General features: G+C 45.1%; 4 protein-coding genes across 16 annotated transcripts; 2 read left to right on the top strand and 2 right to left on the bottom strand.

Moving 5' to 3' along the window:
- Nucleotides 1-488: 488 nt before the first annotated feature.
- LOC110189907 (uncharacterized) lies at nucleotides 489-11349 on the top strand. The gene is made up of 3 exons (XM_020960172.2): nucleotides 489-1494; nucleotides 9804-10747; nucleotides 10807-11349. Exons 1-3 carry the CDS (start codon nucleotides 1272-1274, stop codon nucleotides 10963-10965), a joined length of 1326 nt encoding a protein of 441 aa, XP_020815831.2. The 5' UTR covers nucleotides 489-1271; the 3' UTR covers nucleotides 10966-11349.
- LOC110190129 (dynein regulatory complex subunit 2) lies at nucleotides 11032-13652 on the bottom strand. The gene is made up of 3 exons (XM_020960453.2): nucleotides 13157-13652; nucleotides 12102-12977; nucleotides 11032-12047 (listed from the first exon to the last, which is right to left on the bottom strand). Exons 1-3 carry the CDS (start codon nucleotides 13319-13321, stop codon nucleotides 11520-11522), a joined length of 1569 nt encoding a protein of 522 aa, XP_020816112.1. The 5' UTR covers nucleotides 13322-13652; the 3' UTR covers nucleotides 11032-11519.
- Nucleotides 13653-13657: 5 nt separating this feature from the next.
- Nucleotides 13658-20016, top strand: LOC110190267 (uncharacterized). 13 transcript variants are annotated; one of them, XM_086833667.1, is made up of 10 exons: nucleotides 13658-14200; nucleotides 15970-16078; nucleotides 16164-16322; nucleotides 16786-16961; nucleotides 17153-17521; nucleotides 17794-18047; nucleotides 18098-18323; nucleotides 18574-19107; nucleotides 19330-19464; nucleotides 19540-20016. In XM_086833667.1, the coding sequence occupies exons 1-10, from the start codon at nucleotides 14127-14129 to the stop codon at nucleotides 19745-19747; spliced, it is 2244 nt and encodes a 747-aa protein (XP_086689793.1). In that variant the 5' UTR covers nucleotides 13658-14126; the 3' UTR covers nucleotides 19748-20016. The 13 variants fall into 13 exon arrangements, with proteins under 13 accessions (XP_086689793.1, XP_020816291.2, XP_086689796.1 ...); XM_020960632.2 differs by having other exon boundaries at nucleotides 16161-16322; XM_086833670.1 differs by lacking the exon at nucleotides 17153-17521.
- On the bottom strand, nucleotides 19957-20883 carry Trmt112 (tRNA methyltransferase subunit 11-2). Its single transcript, XM_020960639.2, has 3 exons — nucleotides 20616-20883; nucleotides 20446-20547; nucleotides 19957-20276 (listed from the first exon to the last, which is right to left on the bottom strand). Exons 1-3 carry the CDS (start codon nucleotides 20691-20693, stop codon nucleotides 20082-20084), a joined length of 375 nt encoding a protein of 124 aa, XP_020816298.1. The 5' UTR covers nucleotides 20694-20883; the 3' UTR covers nucleotides 19957-20081.
- Between the last annotated feature and the right edge of the window lie 28 nt (nucleotides 20884-20911).

The following is a 20911-nucleotide window of genomic DNA, read 5'->3' as shown; positions in this document are numbered from 1 at the left end:
TTTGCTTAACTGCGAAAAATAAATTCTAACAATAACAAATGATCAAAGTTTTATTTGTACTTCAGAGGTAGAAGTATCAAACTCAAGATTTCACATATTATTGCCTATTAAAAATAATTTTTATTTAACTACGCAATATTTTTATAAGTATTATGACTCTATCTTTGGATATATTTTGTTCATCCTCAAACCTTTGTTAAGTTTTAGATTTAAATATTCAGTTGGCAAAAAGGATTTGTAGACAAGTTATTTTTAGTTTATAAAAAGTTTTTAATAAGGCTATGAAAGACTCAGATCAATTTTTTTCAAACACATTTACATTTGCTCAGAACGCTAAAATTGTTATTAAAGTTTTGCTTCATTTGCTTTGGTAAATATAAACAAAAAGGAGAGTCTTTAAATTAAATTGCGCCAAATTGCGTGGGTGTGTGTCTCGGCTAAAGGGACACTTTGTAACACTGTAGGTGGGCGTTACACAGTACTGTCTCAAGTTTTCGCAGCTTTTCGCCAATAAAAACAAAACAAAAAACATGGAAAACAATAACAATTGTTGATTCTGCTAAAATAAAAGTATTACTTATAAAAGCACACAATTTTTATCACTTTTTTATAGCCGTAAAATGCAAAAGAAACCCTCCTCTCTTCACACCCCCAATACGCATGTCGGGCGGCAGCTTTGAATCGAATTTGTATATTTAAATATTCGCTTTTCCCCAGATTTGGGGCACCTTGTGTGGAAAAGCAGGCGATGCTAGTTCATGGCAGTTCACATTGTCGCTTCGGACGATAAAGACGGCCGATCCGGAGAGCTATACTACATAGCTGTGACTCGACACTGATTGGGATTTGGCGTGCCAATTGACGTTGCCTTTAGTTGTTGCTGTTACTGCTGTCTGTTGTTTGTTGCTGTTACGTAAATTGCGTGTTGTTTGTTAGTTAAATAAAATACTTTACGTGGTAGTTCGGTTAGTCGACGACCCGCCAATAACATTAGGATCTGTGGCTGTATCTGTATCTTTTTGGGCAATTATTCCGCGCGCGAGTAAATCTCCCAAAGACAAGCGGAAGAGTTGAGAATAAGCGTTGTGAGTCACTTGAGAATTAGAGAATAACTAAAAAGTGCAGGCGAAAAAGCAAAGCTCACGACGCGGCGACGACGTCAGCTGTTGCCACTAGACTTGTTCTCTCTCCCTCGCTTCTCTCTGCTTGTTCTCTTCTGTTCTGTTTTGGTTACCTTTTTTGTGAGTTCGCCTTTTGCCTTATTCGTCGGCATGACTTCGTTGACATTGCTCCGGCGATCGGCGGTCAGCCATGCCCACTGGTACGCCCCCGCCCTCGCTGCCAACTGGCAGCGGCCTGTTCGAACGCTTCAAAGGCGCCAACAGCAACAACAACAACAGCACGCCATGCACACCTGTGGGCGGCCCAGTGCAATTTTCACAGCATCAACAGCGACAACTACAAAGACAGCGCAGGCGCCAAATGTGGCAAGCGGTGAGTTCAAAACTTTAGTTATGCAAATTGCGCGTGCAATTGTTGATTTATTACGCGGCAGCAGATAGATTGGATGCTTAGATTTCGTGGTTGTAACGATCTCTTAAAGGATTTCGAATTCGACTTCGAACTGCGGACTGGAAAAAGAGATCGATGAAGTTAATAAATCTAATTGGGAATATGAAGAAGATCGAAATGAGATCGAAAATGGCATTATACCGCAAACCTGGATTTCTTTTATTTTTTTTTCGGAACTTTAACCTTAAATAACATTATTTATGCTTTCTCAGCTATATGTTTTACCAATGCTTTTTTTATATGCCATCCGTTACAAAGATTGTTTTTGTCAGAAGAAATATTGTTTATACAGTCTGTAATCTCATTTGTAAACAGTACTACCGATCGGATTTGCGGGGTTATTTTCTAGTGTGAATCACTAAATTTAAACTTGGAAAGTTTGAAATATTTACACTTACTTTACTTTACTATTTTTAATACAACAATTTTGTATATGTATTAGGCTTTGAAATAAGAATTACCTAACTATGAACGTTATAACAAACTTAACAAGGCTAATTTTCTGCACAGCTGACAACTGAAGTATTGAAAATTAATCTATCGTCTTAAATACTCTTTCCCTCTTTTCTTTTCCTCACTTAGCCGGTTTTTTGCAAAATATTCTCATAATGACTCCCACACGCTGTGCTATCGTATTTTTTTTTAGACATTTATAATTAAAGCAAATGCTGTTTTTTTTGCCAGTCCCCCTTAAACAAAAAAAATGTCTGACTAACAAGTGGCGATTGTGTTTATAAGAAAAAGGGGACTGACTTTTAATTAACGATAAAAACAATAAAAGGAATCGAAAATAAACTGGGACACGGAGGCGTCACTGGGTCTGCCAGGGAATCATTACTAATCGCATTTTGATTGCCTCGTTGAAAGCGCATCAAACACTTGTTTTTCCCTTTGTGGCAAAAGTAAATAAGCATAAAAAACACACAAAAACAGAAACTGGTTTAATTCCACTTGCCGCTTAATCAATTTAACACCCGCTGGCCGAGTGCGATCGATCATTTTTCTGCCATTACTCAAAAAGGTGTTAATGAGCACAGCGAATCGGCCATAAAACTTGTTTACCTAAGCCCAGCAGTTGTAGATTATTACTAAATGAACTCGTCTACTCCAGATTGATTAGAGAGAGACTGCCGAGCTTTACCTAAATATACAAACATGTATTATTTTTTTGGACTGCCGATAAGATAAGGGGTCAGACGATGGAGAAATGGAAGTGCTTTAAAAGCTGGAGAAATACTTATTAATTAGCACCTGGAGCTAGTTATAAATAGACCACATTTCGCCATAAACTAAATAAGCAAATTCGAGTTTTGGCCATTTGAAACGAGAGTGAGTCAGGCTTTAAGTTGGTTGGGAAATAAGTTTAAAATCTTTCTAGAACTACCTTTTAAAAACGGTGTTCACGTCAGAAGGCCCTTCGCGGCGGCCGCGGCGCCGCCTCTGTCCACCGAGCCTCCAAAGCCTTGGCCGCTCTTGCACTCCCGCAAGTCGGCTCTTCGAGCACTGCTCATCGGGCTAGTCTAAGCGCTCCCGCGCCCACTCTTCGATGTTCGCGAACGCCCGCTCCCGAATTCCCGAGCTTCGCTCGCTGCTAAGCGAGCTGAGGGACGGCTTGTTCGCGCTCCACTTCTCGGGCCCGCTCTCGCACTGTTAAGCGTAGCTTATCGGTCGGGAGCGCGGCCCTTACATTTAAGCTATTTAGTCTTATGTATGCAGCGCAATAAAGCTGACCATCTGATTTGCCCACGACGCCCCCGTCTTTTACTTTTCACTTTCGCTTGCGACGTGGGAATTTCCATTGGGCTACATTTGACAAAACAGGATCTTCAGCGGAAGGATCGCCCCCCTACAAACATTGGTCCTTCGAGCCGGATACGGATATCCTTCCGTCCTTTCACTAGCAGTTCCTGGTGATTTTTCCGCTGAGATAAGTATATGCTTGATTCCGTCTTGTTCTCGCTGCCGGTCTTAGACAGTGGGCCGAACATTTAATTTCGGTCGCACCGCTGCAAAATTTATTGTTTTTCGTTCGTGTCAACTCCCCGTCCGAGTTTTCCTGACACCACGGCAGTGAGAAATTCCACTTTTCTATTCGCCTCCGAACTTCGAAACTTTTCCATCCGTGTCCGTTTTGTGTGCGCCGCCATCCTCCTCGCCGTCTCTTCGATTCCCCGTTGTTCATCCACTTGCCAACGGTCGAGGCCTATGTGCAGCCACATACACACACACGCATTCTAAACTTGTGCTAATATTTCCGTGCAAAAAAAAAGTTCTCCGTGAACAGTGAAATTGTGTTTCAAAAAGAAAGGCATAATTAATATTGGCCAGCCGGTGTGCGCTTGTTTCGGGAATTCACCCTGATCGCCGAACAGTCTGCCGCTGTCACGATATTTTTTGTATGCTGTATCCATACACATTTTTCTGTTCGCACAATTCAATACAGTCCACTTCTCGACGCTCCACTGTGCCAATACAAACCCTACAGTTGTTCAAGAAACAGATTTCGTCAACCATGGATTTAAAATAATCCGAATTTTATAAATCCTATTTTTTATTTATTTCAATTTACTATACATATATTGGGCAAGCTTCGCGCTATTCTGCGCTGAGCATTGATCTCTATAACTATTTACATACATACATACATATATATTGGGCAAGCTTCGCGCTATTCTGCGCTGAGCATCGATCTCCAATTACATACATACATATATACACACGCCCGCATAAGGGCATATCAAGTTATTATTGTAATTTTTTTTCGTCTCCTCTTTGTGCCTAGAGCGTGTACAAGCACCTGCACTCATACTTTCCACAGCCGAACAGTGCCGACGAGATAAAATCCGCCACCTACAATTTTAAGGAAATTTCGTGAGCCAAGAATTTAAAGTTATCCGAATTTTATTTATCCTATTTTCATTTAGGTGAAAGAAATACAAATTTACACACATTCCTCCATACATACAAGCTTCGCGCTATTCTGCGCTGAGCATCGAAACCCAAACACAAACGAGTGTTTTTAATTGTCTTCGATTTAACCGCCGCAACGGCTGTGTTGTTGTTGCCCTTAAGTTCTTTGGGTCCCTCACTCATCACTGCTTTGCCGACGGCTTATCCCAGTGAGCTCTTCTCCGCGACCAAAAACGGATGTTTGTTTTTTAAATACTACCTTCCTAGCGTTTAAAAAAATTAAGCATCTGCGCTCATAGTTAAACATTCATTAACAGATCCAGAATTTGAATTTAATTAATTAATTTAAGTTAATTAATTTTTAATTCAATCTTTTCAACTGAGCCGCCGCAACGGTCGTGTTGTTCTTTCCTCTTGTTTCTTTTGAGTTCCGCACTGCTTTGCCGACGGCAGGACCCATTGAGTTGTCTCTCAAACAAAAGCCAAGGGTTTATTTCGACCATTTCGGATCCGTGATAAATAAAGTTGGCAACAATTACTTCCGACCAATACGTTCCTAACTCCGTATTTAATTTATTACGGGATCCATCCACATTTCGTTACGCAAAATGTAAACAAACCTCCATGTCCGAAATATATTGAATATTAAGAGAAAATACAAGGATTTCAATTTGCGAATTCACTACTATTCAATACTAGCCCGAACTATATATATATATATATATATATATATATATATATATATATAATATATATATATATATATTCCAAAATACAAAAGAATTGTAATTTCAAATAAAAATTATTCCTGTACTTTAATTACGGCCGATTCCGTCAATCCGTTTGGGAAGATCCCAGTCCGCATTTCCGCGACCCTCCCCGATTAACTTTAAATCCACTGCTCGACCACAAAAATGGCTCAAACCGCCATCGACATTGCGTTGAGGAAGTTTATTGCCACGACAGACCATATGAGTCAATTCGCGGCAAATTTCCAACCTCTAGACGTCCCAGAAACCACCCAGCCCTCTCCGTCCATGTGTAAAGTGCGTCGCGACCAAATCCGGGTTTTGTGGGAAAAGGTGGAGAAGAGTTACGAGAGCTGCTCCGAACTGCTCTCCGTGTCTGACGACGGCGCGGACACTTCAACGGTGTTAGAAGCTAAGTATAGCTACTGCTACTCCGTTTATTCCAGGTGTGTGGCCCAGCTGCAGGAGATAATAGAAAGGGGCGCGGCCCAGTCAACTCTGGCTTCCAGCAGTGGCCACACACCCCCTTCCACCGGTTGTCGTTTACCACCGGTAGACACCGAGGTGTTTGCGGGCGACTATCTTCGTTGGCCCACGTTCAGAGACCTCTTCACGGCGGTTTATATTCACAACTCGCGTCTCACCCCGGTGGAGAAATTGTTCCACCTCCTATCCAAGACAACTGGCGAAGCGCACGCCATTGTTGCCAAAGCCCCGCTCACCAATGAGGGGTTCGTCGCAGCTTGGCAAAGCCTCACCGACCGCTTCGAGAACCGGCGGTTGTTGGTCAACAGCCAGTTGAAAATCCTCTTCAACATCCAGGCTGTCCCTCAAGAATCGGGAGTCGCGCTAAAAGACCTGCAAGGCACCATCCAAAGCTGCCTGACCGCCCTAGAGATGTCCTCCATTCAAGTTGAGGCTTGGGATAGTCTTTTAGTGTATATGGTTTCCTCAAAGCTTCCCGAAGTAACCCTTTCTCTGTGGGAACAATCCATCCACAACAAGGACAAAATTCCAACTTGGAACGAGCTAGACGCCTTTCTGACCGAGCGCCATCGTACGCTGGAGGCCATCGACGACGTTTCGCCTACCAACTCAAGGCATTTTCCGCCAGAGTTGTCGACTCCGAGGGCCCCAGCGCCCCGGCTCCATTCTTCCGACTTCAGAGTGACTCCAACACCCAGACCCAGAAGGTGTGACCTATGTTCCAGGGAAAACCATCCCCTGCGAAGATGTCCCCGTTTCCTTCAAATGACCGTAGTCGAGAGGTCAAATATCATCCGAAGAAAGCAACTCTGCTTGAATTGTTTGGCACGAGGCCATCAGCAGCGGGATTGCCCCAGTGCCCACTCCTGCCGTACATGCCGCAGACGGCATCACACCCTGCTGCATCCCAGAAGCTGTTCCTCCAGTGTTCAAAATGCTCCTGAACCTCCCAGCCCAGTAACCGCACCGATCCAAAGGATATCCGCGTTCTCCACGCGAATCACTACTCCCAACGCCTTCAATTACTGGGTACCCTACAGCATCAAGAGCAGACGTTCCCGAGGTAATTTATCCTACCCATGCCGAGTCTGCAGCGGAGTCCATCCGCTTCGAAAATGCCACAAGTTCCTCAGGCTTAGTGCTGAGAAGAGGCTCCGCGCGGTGTCCACCAACCGCTACTGTTCGAACTGTTTGGCCCACGAACATTCCCAGGGCAAGTGCCGCAGTGGTGACCGATGCAAGACGTGCAATCAGCATCACCACACGCTCCTGCATATGCCGGGAAGTCCAGTTCCCGCACCCCGATCGCAGCATCGGATGACTCCGTGCTTATTTACTGACCGCTCTTCTAAATGATACTTTTTTTTCCAGTCCGCTTCGAGAAGATGCCACCGCTTCGCACCACGCGAACGCTCTGATCAGAGGTCCAATCCAACCGATTCCGAGGTTGCCACCGAGCTTCATCCGCTTCCGACGTCGACGTCACCTCTAGGATCCTGCGCCTCTCCCCGCCCCTCCTCAGCCACTCGACGGCCTCCGTCCACCGCTCCAGTCCGGTGCGCATAGGCAATTTCCGCCGCTAGCCAGGACCCCCTGCAGAACGCGGCAGTTATACAGGACGAATATGTTGCAACCCGAGTAGTTGCAAGGGGGGGAGAATGTTCACGTCAGAAGGCCCTTCGCGGCGGCCGCGGCGCCGCCTCTGTCCACCGAGCCTCCAAAGCCTTGGCCGCTCTTGCACTCCCGCAAGTCGGCTCTTCGAGCACTGCTCATCGGGCTAGTCTAAGCGCTCCCGCGCCCACTCTTCGATGTTCGCGAACGCCCGCTCCCGAATTCCCGAGCTTCGCTCGCTGCTAAGCGAGCTGAGGGACGGCTTGTTCGCGCTCCACTTCTCGGGCCCGCTCTCGCACTGTTAAGCGTAGCTTATCGGTCGGGAGCGCGGCCCTTACATTTAAGCTATTTAGTCTTATGTATGCAGCGCAATAAAGCTGACCATCTGATTTGCCCACGACGCCCCCGTCTTTTACTTTTCACTTTCGCTTGCGACGTGGGAATTTCCATTGGGCTACATTTGACAAAACAGGATCTTCAGCGGAAGGATCGCCCCCCTACAAACAAACGGAGTAATGGTTCCTTAAGTTGTGTTTAAAAAATACTACAACAATTGCATCAATTGACCTCTAATAGTCCTTTAAAAATGACTACTAATACTAGTAAATGTAAATGTATGTAAATGTTTATTTTTCAAAATAACCCTTATTATTATAAGAGTTTGTATAATACATTTAAGTAAAATTTCACCCTCTTTCACAAATTACTGCTTCGGCTTGAATATTAAGTTTAAATACTTAATGATTAGTGGAATTCCTTTTAACTTTACTATGAAAATTAGTGCTCAAAGAAGTAATTGGAAAATTTTTGGAATTGTTTTAATTACAGGAATTGAATTTTAAAAGCAGTTAACGTAATAATAGCTTAGTTCAAAGAAAAACTCTTACTGTTTTAGCAATCTAGACTAAATATTCTAATAGATGACTATTTTAATTCGAAAAATCCCCTTGAAATGTGTTCTCCCCAATTTATTAAACAATTTTCCGCAAATTGGTTTAGCATGCAATGTTTTTTTCTCCTAATAATTTCAATTTTTTCGAGTGGTCTGACTGAGTGGCGATAAGATAAGGCTGGTAAAGCCATCAACTTAATTGGGCGTTAGTAGGGGGCTTATGTGTGTGCACATGTACCACTCTGTCACACTCGCTTTCATTGTGTAAGGTCAACACGATTAAGCCGATTTGGCCCAGCAAATACGCCCCACTTTGTCCCCTGCCGCCTTGGATGTAAATGAACTCCAATTGGTATGGCCTAGACCGGCAGTTTCCCATTCATTCAAGCGCGTTAATATCAAAGTACAGAAATAGGTTCCACAAGTTCAAGGTCATTACTAGCTCGGCAGGCAGGCACACACAGATACTCACACACGGCCCACACACGCACCGCAAATAACTTGAAATACTCGCGCTCAAATAATAAATAAGCAGCGAATGAATAAATAATGAGTGTATATAGACTTGCGAGCCCCCTATAATAGAAAACAGAGAGGCAAATCGAAGAATTATATATATACATACATATATATGTATGTATGAAGACGTTACACGCGCTAGAACATTTGAGAGATTGCGGATCCATATCTGCCCAACCTATATACTAAATCAGGTAGGGAAACCGAGCAACCCAATGGAAGCCTGACCAAACATAATGCTGATAAGCATATTCGCATCAAGAATTTCGGGTTTGCCAGAAAATAAAAACAGAAAACAAAGGCAGTGTATGTGCTTAAAAACCAGAGGCGGGGATATTTGAAAAAAATATATGGTCTTTGAGGGATCTTATCTTGGAGTTGCTAAAACAATTAATTAGTTTATTAATTAGTAGAGGAAGATATTTTCGGAAGTATTCAACAATAATCAAGGTAACCTATTTTTATTAATTACTTTAATATATTTTACCTTAAATCCTGAGATATGGAATACAAGCTTGAAATGTTGAGCATTTTGATATAATTTTCTTAACTCTTAAGGATTAGATACATAAGTTAATTTCTCATAAATTATATGAATTCAAAAATAATAATAATGAGAATACTACTGTTAAAAGCATCCAGATTTTTAAATTTCGTGTATATTTATACATATATAACTCTTACAAACTCTTACTCTTAACTCTTACAAAAGCATTTAAATAATTAAAAAAAAAAAACTGTGAAAATAATTACTAATTTAAATTTTCAGGGTGTCGTAACCCCTAAAAGAAACCCCTTTCGTATCCCACATCTGTGGCATAGAGAGCCCCTTCGGTTTGTTGTTTCCAACTGCCTAGGGTTTTGGCCTCTTCGTGGTATGGGTGAGAGATTGCCAGAACAATTAGACGTCCGCGTCTGTCGCCTCAGTCCACTTATTTATTTGGTGCTCGCCTCCAGTCGCTCATACGCCGCGTATCCGATCGCACACGTTTCCGCTCTTCGACGGAAGAATCGCTAGAATACACCGAGTCCGAAAACTAAAGCAACCCTCTTCGCTCTTTTAGACCCCTCGATCCGCGCCATGTCTTCCGCTGCTCCCAAACTGGTGGCCGTCGCCGAGTCGCGTCGCTTCATGATCGACTGCTTCAAGGCCGTGAAGGTGCCCCAAGCACATGCCGAGGCCCAGGCAGATCTCCTGGTGGCCGCCGATCACCGCGGACACTTCAGTCACGGCATGAACCGCCTGGAAATGTACATCAACGATTTGGCCATCAACTCCACGGATGGCGGAGCCATTCCCAAGATCCTAAAGGAGACCCCGGCCACCGCCTGGGTGGATGGACTCAATGGACTGGGCGCCGTCGTGGGCAACTACTGCATGGATCTGGCTATCAAGAAGGCCAAGACCGTGGGCGTCGGCTGGGTGTGCGCCAAGGGATCGAATCACTATGGCATGGCCGGCTGGTATGCCATCCGGGCCATGGAGCAGGGACTGGTGGGCATGTCCATGACGAATACCTCTCCACTGATGGCGCCAACGAGGGCAAAGGAAGCCGCTCTAGGCACCAACCCCCTTTCCCTGGGAGCCAACGCCACCAATGGTGACAAGTTCCTGCTGGATATGGCCACCACTGCGGTGGCTGTGGGCAAGATCGAGATCCAGCGCCGCAAGGGAGCCCCGCTGCCCGATGGCTGGGCCCAGGATCCCGAAGGCAATGTGACCAATGATGCCGAGCTTGGCTTTGCCACTGGCTGCCTGATGCCGCTGGGAGGATCGGAACTGACCTCCGGCTACAAGGGCTACGGCCTGGGCGCCATGGTCGACATTCTGTCCGGCGTGATGTCCGGCGCCAACTACTCCACGCACGTGCGCAAGTGGACACATGCTGGTGCCGACTCGGCAGCCGATCTCGGCCAGGTCTTCATTGCCGTGGATCCCAATTGCTTTGCTCCCAACTTCGAGGAGCGAATGACTGACTTCAACGCCCGCCTGAGGGGCACCACGCCGGTAAGTCACCTCTTTATTGTTGCTTTTCCCAAAATATTTATATTGTTTTCCCTGGACAGACCGATCCCTGCAAGCCCGTTCTTTTGGCCGGCGACAAGGAGAGCCAGGGAATGGCTGCCGTCGATGCCGCTGGCGGTATCCAGTATCTGGAGAACCAGCTCAAGACCTGCGCCGACCTGGCCGAGAAACTCAAGATCCAGCCCCTGTCTTTTATCTAAAATGGGGACTAAACCAAACATGAGGAAGGATTTGAAATAGGGTAGCCTAGCTCACCCATTGCCATATGCTGGAGAAGCTTCTGCATTTCGCCGGACCAAAGCACTAAGTTACTTTACACTGCAAGAAATCTTGATATTCGCAACAGTTTGATTTGCGCTGGTGCTGATTATATTTTGTTACATATCCTCCCTTCGGACCCTAAATTTAACATTAATGATAGCAATGTATGGTAGAGTAAAGACTTGCAGTTGCACTTTTACAAATTTTTGTATGAATAGATTATAAATAACTAAACTGTACATTTATCTGTTTTTGGCACTTGATAATATAGCCTTTGATGTGTTCAACAAATACGTAATTATTAAAATGAATACTATATATTATGGGTATGTTTGAGTATTTTCAGAATATTGAAATATTGCGAGCTAAATTGCTCGCCTATTGTGATGCTTAATTAATTAATTTAAAGACTAATTGTTTCGCCTTTTTAATTAGCTTTAATGGAATGAGAACAATTGAGCTGTAAATTTTTCTTGGTTCATCGAGTTCAGTTTCAATATTCCAGAATAACGTCCTGCAGAATACGTTCGGCGTCATGCTTATAGTCCTGATGAGCCAAAGCCGACTTGTATGTCTTTTTGGACTTGAACTCCTTGCACTTGGACTGGAAGACATACGGTGGCATGGGCTGGTTTTCACAGGTAACCACATGCACTGCCGACCGCAGCTCCTCGGGATCCTCTGTGACGCTCATGGACTTGATGAAGTCGATGAGGCGCTGATTGTCCTCGGTGAGACGACGCTTCTCCTCGAGCATCAGCATATTCTGGGCCTCGGCCATCGCTTGGCGGCGCCAAAAGTTCTTCATGTTCTTGTTGAGCTCTATCAGCTCCTCCTCGGTCATGTCCACGTGATTCTTTAGGTTAAGGGTGTTCAGCTTGAACTGCTCGACCTCTTCCACCTCGGTTTCGTCAAAGACCTCGCCGCCCAAGATCACCTTCTCCGACTCGGTCTGCAGCTTGCGACAGGTGATCGACAGGGCCAGGAGCAGCTCCCCGCTCTTTACATGCTTCTCCATTTGCTGGGATTACAGAAAAGATGAATAAAAGGAGGATCTTTCACAATATTCCCTTACCTTGATCAATTCGTAGCACTCGCCGGTAAGAATTCGCAACTTCTCGTGCGTGATATTCCGATCCATCTCCTGGTTGAGCTCGATCTTCTTGCGGACATTGGTAAAGTACTGGAACTCCAGACGGAGGTCGTTTAGCGTGGAGTTGTTCTCCGTATCTATGCGAACCATCTCCCGATGGAGATCCGCCAGCATGTTGATGTACTTGGCTTCCTCGGCGTTCAGCTTCCGAGATTCCTCCATGAAGGCCTCCTGGCGCTCGGTGAGCCAGGCGATCTTCTCGTACTTGTGGGCATCCAGCTCGGTGCTTCGCAGGGACTGCACAAAGTCGTTGAGCTGCTCCTGCATCTCTAACATCCGGAAGGCAACCTGGTCTCGGATGCGGAACCTGTTCTCGATCTCGGTGTTGACTCGATCATCCCGCTGCTCCAGGTAGATGTTGTAATCCTCCTTAAGCTGGTCGCGCGTGATGATATTGGTGGCATGGATAATGTTCTCGGCGTTTAGCTGCATGGCCTCCATCTCCTCGGTGCGGCGACGCACCTCGTCATAGTAGTCCCTCAGCATCTCATCCGCCTGCTGGGCATACATCGTCTTGATTCCGCCGAGCATCACGTGGAAGCAGTCGCGGATGTGGTCAGTCAGCTCTATCGTCTTGCTGAAGCAATTGACGTGCTGATCCTGCGTCTGGGTCATATCATCCAGCAGCATCTTGATGTGGTCTGACTTGGCGGAGATTTGGCGCTCCGAGCGTTCGCCCCAAGCGATCATTTCCTCCCTCAGCTCCTTGATTTTGATTTCGCGACAGAGCTGGTGCCACTCATCGTTGCCGCGCTCCTCCATGCGCTTGCCCATCTCCAGTTCTCGCATCAGAGCATCCTGGAAGGATTGCGGCAGAGATAACTCAACTACACAACTTTAATAAATAAATCATATTTTTTCTTTTTTTTCAGATAAACAAAAATTAAATAACAACAGATCATAACATAATATATTATTATGCATTAAATAGTAATTAATATTAAAGCAATGCACATCTTGGGGCCAACTGTACTTACTCGCATGATGAGGCGCTTTTCCGCGATAACGGCCAACCGCTTGGCCTCCTTCCGAAGAGCCTTCTTTTGAGCCTTTGTCAACTTGGGTGGACCTTCGGGCTCTTCTTCCAGTTCCTCGAGATAGTTCGAAGAAATTCGTTGTATATTCACCACAATGTCCTCCATTTTGGTTTTTTGTATATGAAAATTAAGTGGAAGAAGGAAATATATATGATTTAATTATCGAAATATTGTTTTATCAAGATGAATTTGTGGATTGGCTGTAGTAATCTTGAAAGCTAATGCAAAGTTTTTGAGAGTTTTCAATAACAGAAACACTTCTGGGAGCCCAGAGATTATTCTTCAAGTATATTTGTTGTTTTAAAAATTTAAATTACAGTGTGGCTGTATTTTAGTTGTTCTCCAAAAGCTTAGAAAAAGCTTAACCGCCACCGTAGCTTTGAGCTCTCTCTGTGAATTTTGGCGCAGCATCTAAAGCTTCGCGTGGCTGTGATTTCATTCAGTTAACACTCAAAGCTTGGCTCGCGCGGTTGTTTATACCTCGGACGACAGGAACAGGACTCCCCAAAGAGGAACTCTAAGGGCAAATCCAACCACTTGGCCACTGAAGGCACGCCACATCGTGTGCGCTGTGTTTTATTATTTTTCTTTTTCCCGGCAGCAGTGCGCGCCTTGTAAACAAAAATAACTCTGCTGCCAGCGAGAGGGTGGTTTCAACCCCCCAAAACCGCCCCAACAAAGCCAACTACAAAGCTTCGGACTCCTGGCTGCGGACAAGGGCACTCCCGTCTGTCCTGGCTGGCAACTTTTTTTGGGGTTGCAGACGACGACGACGGTTGGCAAACAAGCTGCGAATGCGACTTTAAATGTCCATAAACATTCAGTGCAAATAAAATAAAACCGAGTACCTCTCGTATCTCGTATCTCGTATCTCGTTCTGCAAGTTTATAGTGTATCTCGTGCAACGAAAATGAGCGAATCCGGCGGCTATCAGAAGCTGCCGCCCGGCTGGGACTGCAAATATGATCAGGCGACGGGCAATTGGTGAGTCTCCGCTGAATGCAACCCGATGTCATAAATATTTATGCATGCATTAACCGCTTTATATCGTGAGTAAAAAGAGTGATTGGGGAACCTGGCTTGGGCTTGGGCTTGACTGTACCAAACAAGATGGAGCGGAACGGTACGGAGTGGAGCGAAGTAGGGAAACCTGATAGGTTGCCCCGGGAGGCGGCGGCTGATAAATTTGCGTCCCTTGCCTTGGGTGGGTTGCCTCCTACGATATTTGGTTGGGCGGGGATTTACGGTGGGCGATGGGAGCTTAAGCTCTCCCGCCACCCGACGACTTTAAAATGCCAAGTGGGTGGCGGCGGGAGTCCATTAAAGTGAAGGTTTACAACGGTTGCTTTTACGGTACGAAAATTATTCAAAGGTTTTTCACCGAGTTCATCTATGAATACTTTTCCTATAAATTATGTGGGTTTATTGATGTGTATTTTCCTGTTTTTTTTTTTTTTTTTTTTTTTAAGCATAAATAAATAAACTTAACTTAATAAACTTAAAGCCTATAAAGCACATTTTTTAATGTTAACGAAACATTTAATAAATTATCGTAATGTTTCATGACAGTGCTTAATTTTGTTTAAATTTTCTTACATTTTCTTATAAATCTATGCTGAAAACTTTATAAATACAAAAGTTAATTGCTTTTTCATTTAACTAAAGTATTTTGTAAATTACCGAAGTCTGTAAATAATAACTTGCTCAAAATAAATAGAAATACTGGAAAATGGTGGATTATTTCACAAAGAAAAAGCTGTATGGTTTTATGTTTTTAAAGTAATTCAAAGAGCATTCAATGTAGTTAATTCAATTAAATAATTTAAATCCAGCTAAGCTATATCAAATAAAAACTAAATTTGTTAAGAATCCGTTTAAAAGAAAGGGTAAAATCATATAAAGATTTCCATATGTTTTCCATTTTAAATCCCTAACAAATTAAGAGTTCGTTTCTTATATACATACATGAAATGAATTTTTATTATTTACATAAAACAACTCAAATTAATGTAATATCCAAAACCAATCGAATACTCATATCTTCAGTAAACAAATTTATAAAAGGTGTTGATAAGCTTTAACATTTGAACTCCTAAGCACTCAAGTGTGACCCCCATATATCTTTAAATGGAGCACTCCCAGTAGGTAGCTCCTTAGCCACTCCAACTGGCCCCGTTTTCAGATGCATAAATTGTGTCACTTCCGCGTCGCTGGATACCAGCGGGTTCTTTAACTCCTGGAGAAACAACTCCTATATAATCCCCAATCCCCCCAAGCGAGCTTGTGCAATTAAGCAGCCATCTTCAGGCTGGCTGTCATACGTTAATTCAAGGGGCCACTCAGCCGGAGATTGTTCTCCGTCGACTCCCATTCCCAAATCAGAGCTGAGATTGCCTGCCAAACGATGGAAATGATGACGACTGCTCGCCCGCCTTTTGGCAGCTACTTGGCACGTGCCTCGCTTTAGAGCTCCTCTACTCCCTTTACCCTTTACCTGTCCGCTTCCCCCAAAGAAGGCATAGGCATCAACATGTGGCCAGCATCCGAGTACGAGACAGAGTCCGAATCCGCGTCCGAAAACCAACCACCAGTCAGCCGGCCGGCTGTAAAAAACCCACCCTTTTTCTGGGTGCTCCAGCCGGAGCTTTCGAATGGCCCTGAGCGGGGCATTGGGCTCTGAAAGGGAGGTCATTAGATGGCCTTTGATTCGCGCCAAGCTCATCATGTGCCACCACTCTCGATTCCCCTTCCAGCTATTACATAAACTACCTGACCAAGGCCATGCAGCTGGAGGATCCGCGCGGACGCAGTTACAGGCAGCTACAGAACGAGCGCTGCTCCACGGAGTCGATAGCCTTGCAGGTATGTAAGTCGCCTCGCTCGCAGTCCTTGCACTTATCGATTATCCTGTGCGCTCGCACTGTGGCTCTTTGGCTCCTTGCAGCAGATGGTCAGTCAGGCGCAGACCTCGCACAACAGCTCGCCGTACCACGTCCATCCCAGCAACAATTTGACGGCAATTCGGGCCTTTCAGGAGCGACAGCAGCCCACGCTGCACAACATCTCGACCAGTCCGCTGCTCTCGGCCTCCTCCAGGGGACACTTGGTAAGTGGATAACAAAATTGACAATAGACGTTTATATACGTGAGTTGTTTTTTTGTGAATTACTTCAAATATGGCATTGCTTTAAATTGGAGGAGCTTAGAAATCTCTTCATGCTTGTAGACACGCATAATTTTAGCTGTTATGACAATGAAAATACGAGTGAATCATATTGTACATTAAAGTATTGAAAGCCATTTCTGTGCTTTGAATTCGTCGATTCCGAGTGTATCATTCTATATCCTACACATTATAAATCAATACTGATTAAAGAAGGCCATAGAAACCTATTTAAGCAAAGTAATTTAATCAGACTTATATTAAAACTGGAGGAGATGCAAAAGTATGTTTTTCTACGTTAGAATAAATGGTAGTATTAAAAAAAATATTAAGCAAAAGCCTTAGAATTTAAATGACCTAAAAAGGTATGCAATAAAATACTAATATTATTTTTCTGACCTTCCAGGAAATGTCCTCACCCTTGCCCTTTCAACGGACTCGCTTAGGGCCGAATCTCTCGAGGCGCTCCACTATCCAGGAGACATCGTTTACCAACCAGGTGGAAACGGATGCGGTGGTGACCAAGATCCAGAACATGTTCCCCACGGCGGGCGAACACCACATCCGCCTGCTGTTGAAGCGGTAAGTAATTGGTTATGCAACCCCACTCGAGCATTCGCGCTAATCCCGCTAATCGCCACTAATCTGCGTACTTACGTCTCTGTCTTCTCACACGCTGCCTTGTATGCCTAATGTCTAACGCCGCTTAACTGCACCCACGATTAACCCACGATCAAACCCAATCCCACGCTTACTAACCCACGAACCCACAGCTACTATAACAGCGAGGCCGTCGTCATCAGCGCCCTGCAGGTGGAGAAGCACCCGGTGACCATGCCCGGTCCCTTTGTGACGCCACCCTCGCAGCGGCACCTGTTCCACAGCAGGTCCGCCTTCTACATGACACCACCGGCGCGTCGTCCGGACACAGCGGCTAGTCGCTGCACCTCGCGCACGGCCAGCCCCCTGCCCGGCGGACGTTTCGGTAGTCTCGTGAGCGTGCAGAGCGGTCCTGGCGGCCCCGGCGGTCACCAGGTGCACCAGGTGCTGCCCCCGGGGTCAGCTGTGCCGCCGGCTCTGCACGGATCGCCGCAATGGCGTAGCTCGCCCAGGCCGCACTCGTCGCCCAAGATGAAATTGAGGTTCGCTGGGGGTTTCAAATTTGGGATTCAATAAAGGGTGTCCGATCAACAGAGAGATGGATTTTAAGATTTAAAAAAATAACGCTTCTAGAGATAAAAAATCTATAAGGCAGAGAATTATATTACATTTTGGGAATGTCATTTTTCAATCTATCAATGTTGTAAGCTACTTTTTCGAAGCTACTTTCACTTCTCTTAAGCTAAACTTCTGTATAAATAATTAAATATTTATTCTTTATTCCCTGAATAACACAAGTTCTACCCATCCTCAGATATATGAAGAACATCTTTCCTAAGGCGGATGAGGAGCTCCTCCTGGATATCCTGGCTAATGCGGACAACAACGTTCAGTTCGCCTCGGAGAAGTTAATTTCCCTGGGCTACACAAAACGCGAAATGCAGCAGCCACACAGACCTAACAATCGGCCACCTGAGTTGGCCCAGGATCAGCAGGCTGGCAGTGATCAGGGCACAAAGCACATCCCACTGCGTCCTAAAGAATACACCGAGGAGGAGAAGACCAAAAGTGAGTCTATACGCGGAATGAATATCGCTACTAATTTAATTTATTTTTAGTGCAAACGTTGCTCAAGGAGAAGTATCCACAGATTGCGGAGCGCATTATCTTGATGGCCCTGGAGTCGGTTAACTACGCCGAGGACCGAGCCACACAAATCCTGCAGATCGTGCAGGACGAGGATGAGCAGAGGGTCCAGAAGCAGGCTCCATCGAATCCCAAGCATCTGGAGCTAACCAGGACTACGGCAGACGAACAGGTGGACGGTCTGAGGACCGACGACAGGTAGCTCTTGTCCCGAAACCCAACTCCGATCATGGCCAAGGTCGTTGCCACCCGCTTTCTGCCCCACAAACACCCTTTCTCTCTTTGCCCCGCCGCTTTATACGTTTGTTAATCGACTGCCTATTTTCTCTGTAAACTTTTGTTGCCGCCTAATGACTAAACCGAACCCCCGAAACCAAACGTACCACACACCACTGTCCGCTTGCTTTGCGCCATGCCACGCCACGCCACGCCATCCGATCTCATCCAGCCTGCTCACCGTGGTGGTGGAGACCAAGCCTGCCTCCTCATCTGCATCTAAATCGAAGCCACCTCACAAGCGTCACATACTGCCATCCATCAATGTCACCACACCGTCGACGGCCACTACCCAGATCATTCTGGCCCCGGTCACTCCGATGGCCACTCCCACAGTGGAGGAGCAGGACGAGCCGCCGCATGTATCATCCATTTCAAGCGCATCATCATCGCATTCTTATGCCTCACCCGCACAGTCACCCTGCACGGGCATCCTGCAGCAGGGCTACGAGCGCCTGACCACCAAGGGCATCCTGGCCAGAGGCACCACTGGCGCCGGCGAATCGAACACGCACAGCTACAGAAACAACTACAGCATCAGCGGCTACCTGCATGGCTCCACGAATGCTAGTGCTAGCTCCTACTCCTCCTACTCCGCATCAATGACGTCCTCATCGCTGGCCTCGGCCAGCTCGGCCCAGTCCAACACCTCATCCATTGTGAGGGCATTCGAAAGTCGGGCACGCGCCAAAACAGACTCACTGAAGTATGCCCGATACCGTAACCTATTCGCTAAAAGTAGACTCAGTCGTTGCGCATGCGTTCTTTTTGGAAGGATCTTGCATGGCAGGGAATCCTCTGTTTGGAATTTCTCCTATTTTTGTTCTTATCCTGGTTGCTCGTTTACTTTGGCATGCCTAACGCTTATTTACTCTTTTTCAATTTTCAATTTAGTTGTTTAATAACAGTTTCATATTCCTCCATTCAGAATAAAGCAGCACTCCTCAGGCTTTGGCAACTCCCACAATTCGGAATCGGCGGAATTCCAGTCTATAATCGAACGAATGGCCAGTTTGGGACCAAATGCCCAGCTAACCAAAGGAGCAGATGAAAATCTTTTACTGTAAGTATAATTCCTATTTTAAATTGCATTTCAGGAATTAAATTCTTATTTAATATCAATATTGTACCTTTACAGAGCGGATTATGTGACCTGGAATGGTCCAAATACCACTCTATTGCAGAAGCACTCCACCCACGGATCAGATGCTGGTCTTTTGGCAGATCGCGGCTACAAGCCAACTGGCAGGAACACGGAACTGTGCAAAGGAGCCCAGGCTGGACTGGCCAAGGGCAGCATCTATGCCCGGGGCAGCAACAAGAGCCCCAACATCAAATGCAACTAGGCGGGATTATCCAAATTTGAGTCTCCGCTTGAGTGCCAAAGAGAGGAGATGAATTTTAGAGGCGACTAGCCAGGCACAACCCTCCAGAAATCCAGACTTACCACTAATACATGTGTCATTAGATGTATTTTGCTCTAAATATTGTATCCCGAGTCCCGCCCGCACACACGTCACGTGTAGATCTCCAAAAACCAAAAACACACATTCCATCCAAGCTCCAATTATTTTTTAGTAACTCGTAAATAAACACAGACTTTAAAACTAACAAACTTACTTAATATAATGCGTGTCTGGAGAGAGGGATTATGTTACAGAAAAGAACGAATGGGCGAATCTAGACCTCGTCCTCATTGAGGAGCATGTTGGGAATGCCATCGGTGATGGGGAATACCCTTCCAGTTTCCGGACACTCCAGTTGGCCTTCGAGCACGTCGATCTCGAAGAGCAGGTGGTGGAGCTTCTGCAGGAGAGCTTCGTTCTCTCCAATGTTTTCTGGCTGTGTGGCGGGTATGTCTTCTGTTAATTCCGCCTGTAATATAATTTTCGAAGACACATATGTATATCAGTAAAATTCTTTGGAAGATTTTATTTCAATGTTAAATGTTCTTAAAAAAAAACTATTTAATTTAAAATGTAAGAGTATTTTGAAAATAGATCCAGCTATCTTAATTTATAAAAACAACCTATGGAGAACTTACCACCTGGGCGGCGCCATAGACCGCCGACCAGTCCAACTTGGGCAGCAGTCGCTCCACAAATGTGGGATTGAATTCCGTCTCCACCACTTCTTTTTTGTTTATCTAAATGGAAAATAACATAAATTCCATAAAACAGGCAATGGAAATATCGATACAGAGAGGATACGTACCGTTAGCTTCAGGGGGAATCCCACCTTTACGCCTTTGATGGCCATGGATGTTAGAAAGTTGTACGTGCTGAGCTTCATTCTGGATTCTTAAATCCTTATTACAATCAGTAATTTAAGTAAGTTTAATATTTCAAACAAATGTTTTTGCGGTGCACGTTGTATTTTTCTGCTTCTTTCTACGGTTGCCAATCACAATCAGTGGTGCCAACTATTCGTCGTCAATTCTAGCAGAACTAGCCAACTAAAATAGCTAAAGTAGCTAGATTTTCTAATAAATAAATGGATGCATAATTTAT

Source organism: Drosophila serrata, unplaced genomic scaffold, assembly GCF_035046125.1.
Source record: "Drosophila serrata isolate PLE 108 unplaced genomic scaffold, ASM3504612v1 contig_272, whole genome shotgun sequence".
Taxonomy (NCBI): Eukaryota; Metazoa; Arthropoda; class Insecta; order Diptera; family Drosophilidae; genus Drosophila; species Drosophila serrata.
The sequence above is the reverse complement of the archived record's forward strand: the minus strand, read 5'-3'. Positions and strand labels throughout refer to the sequence as shown.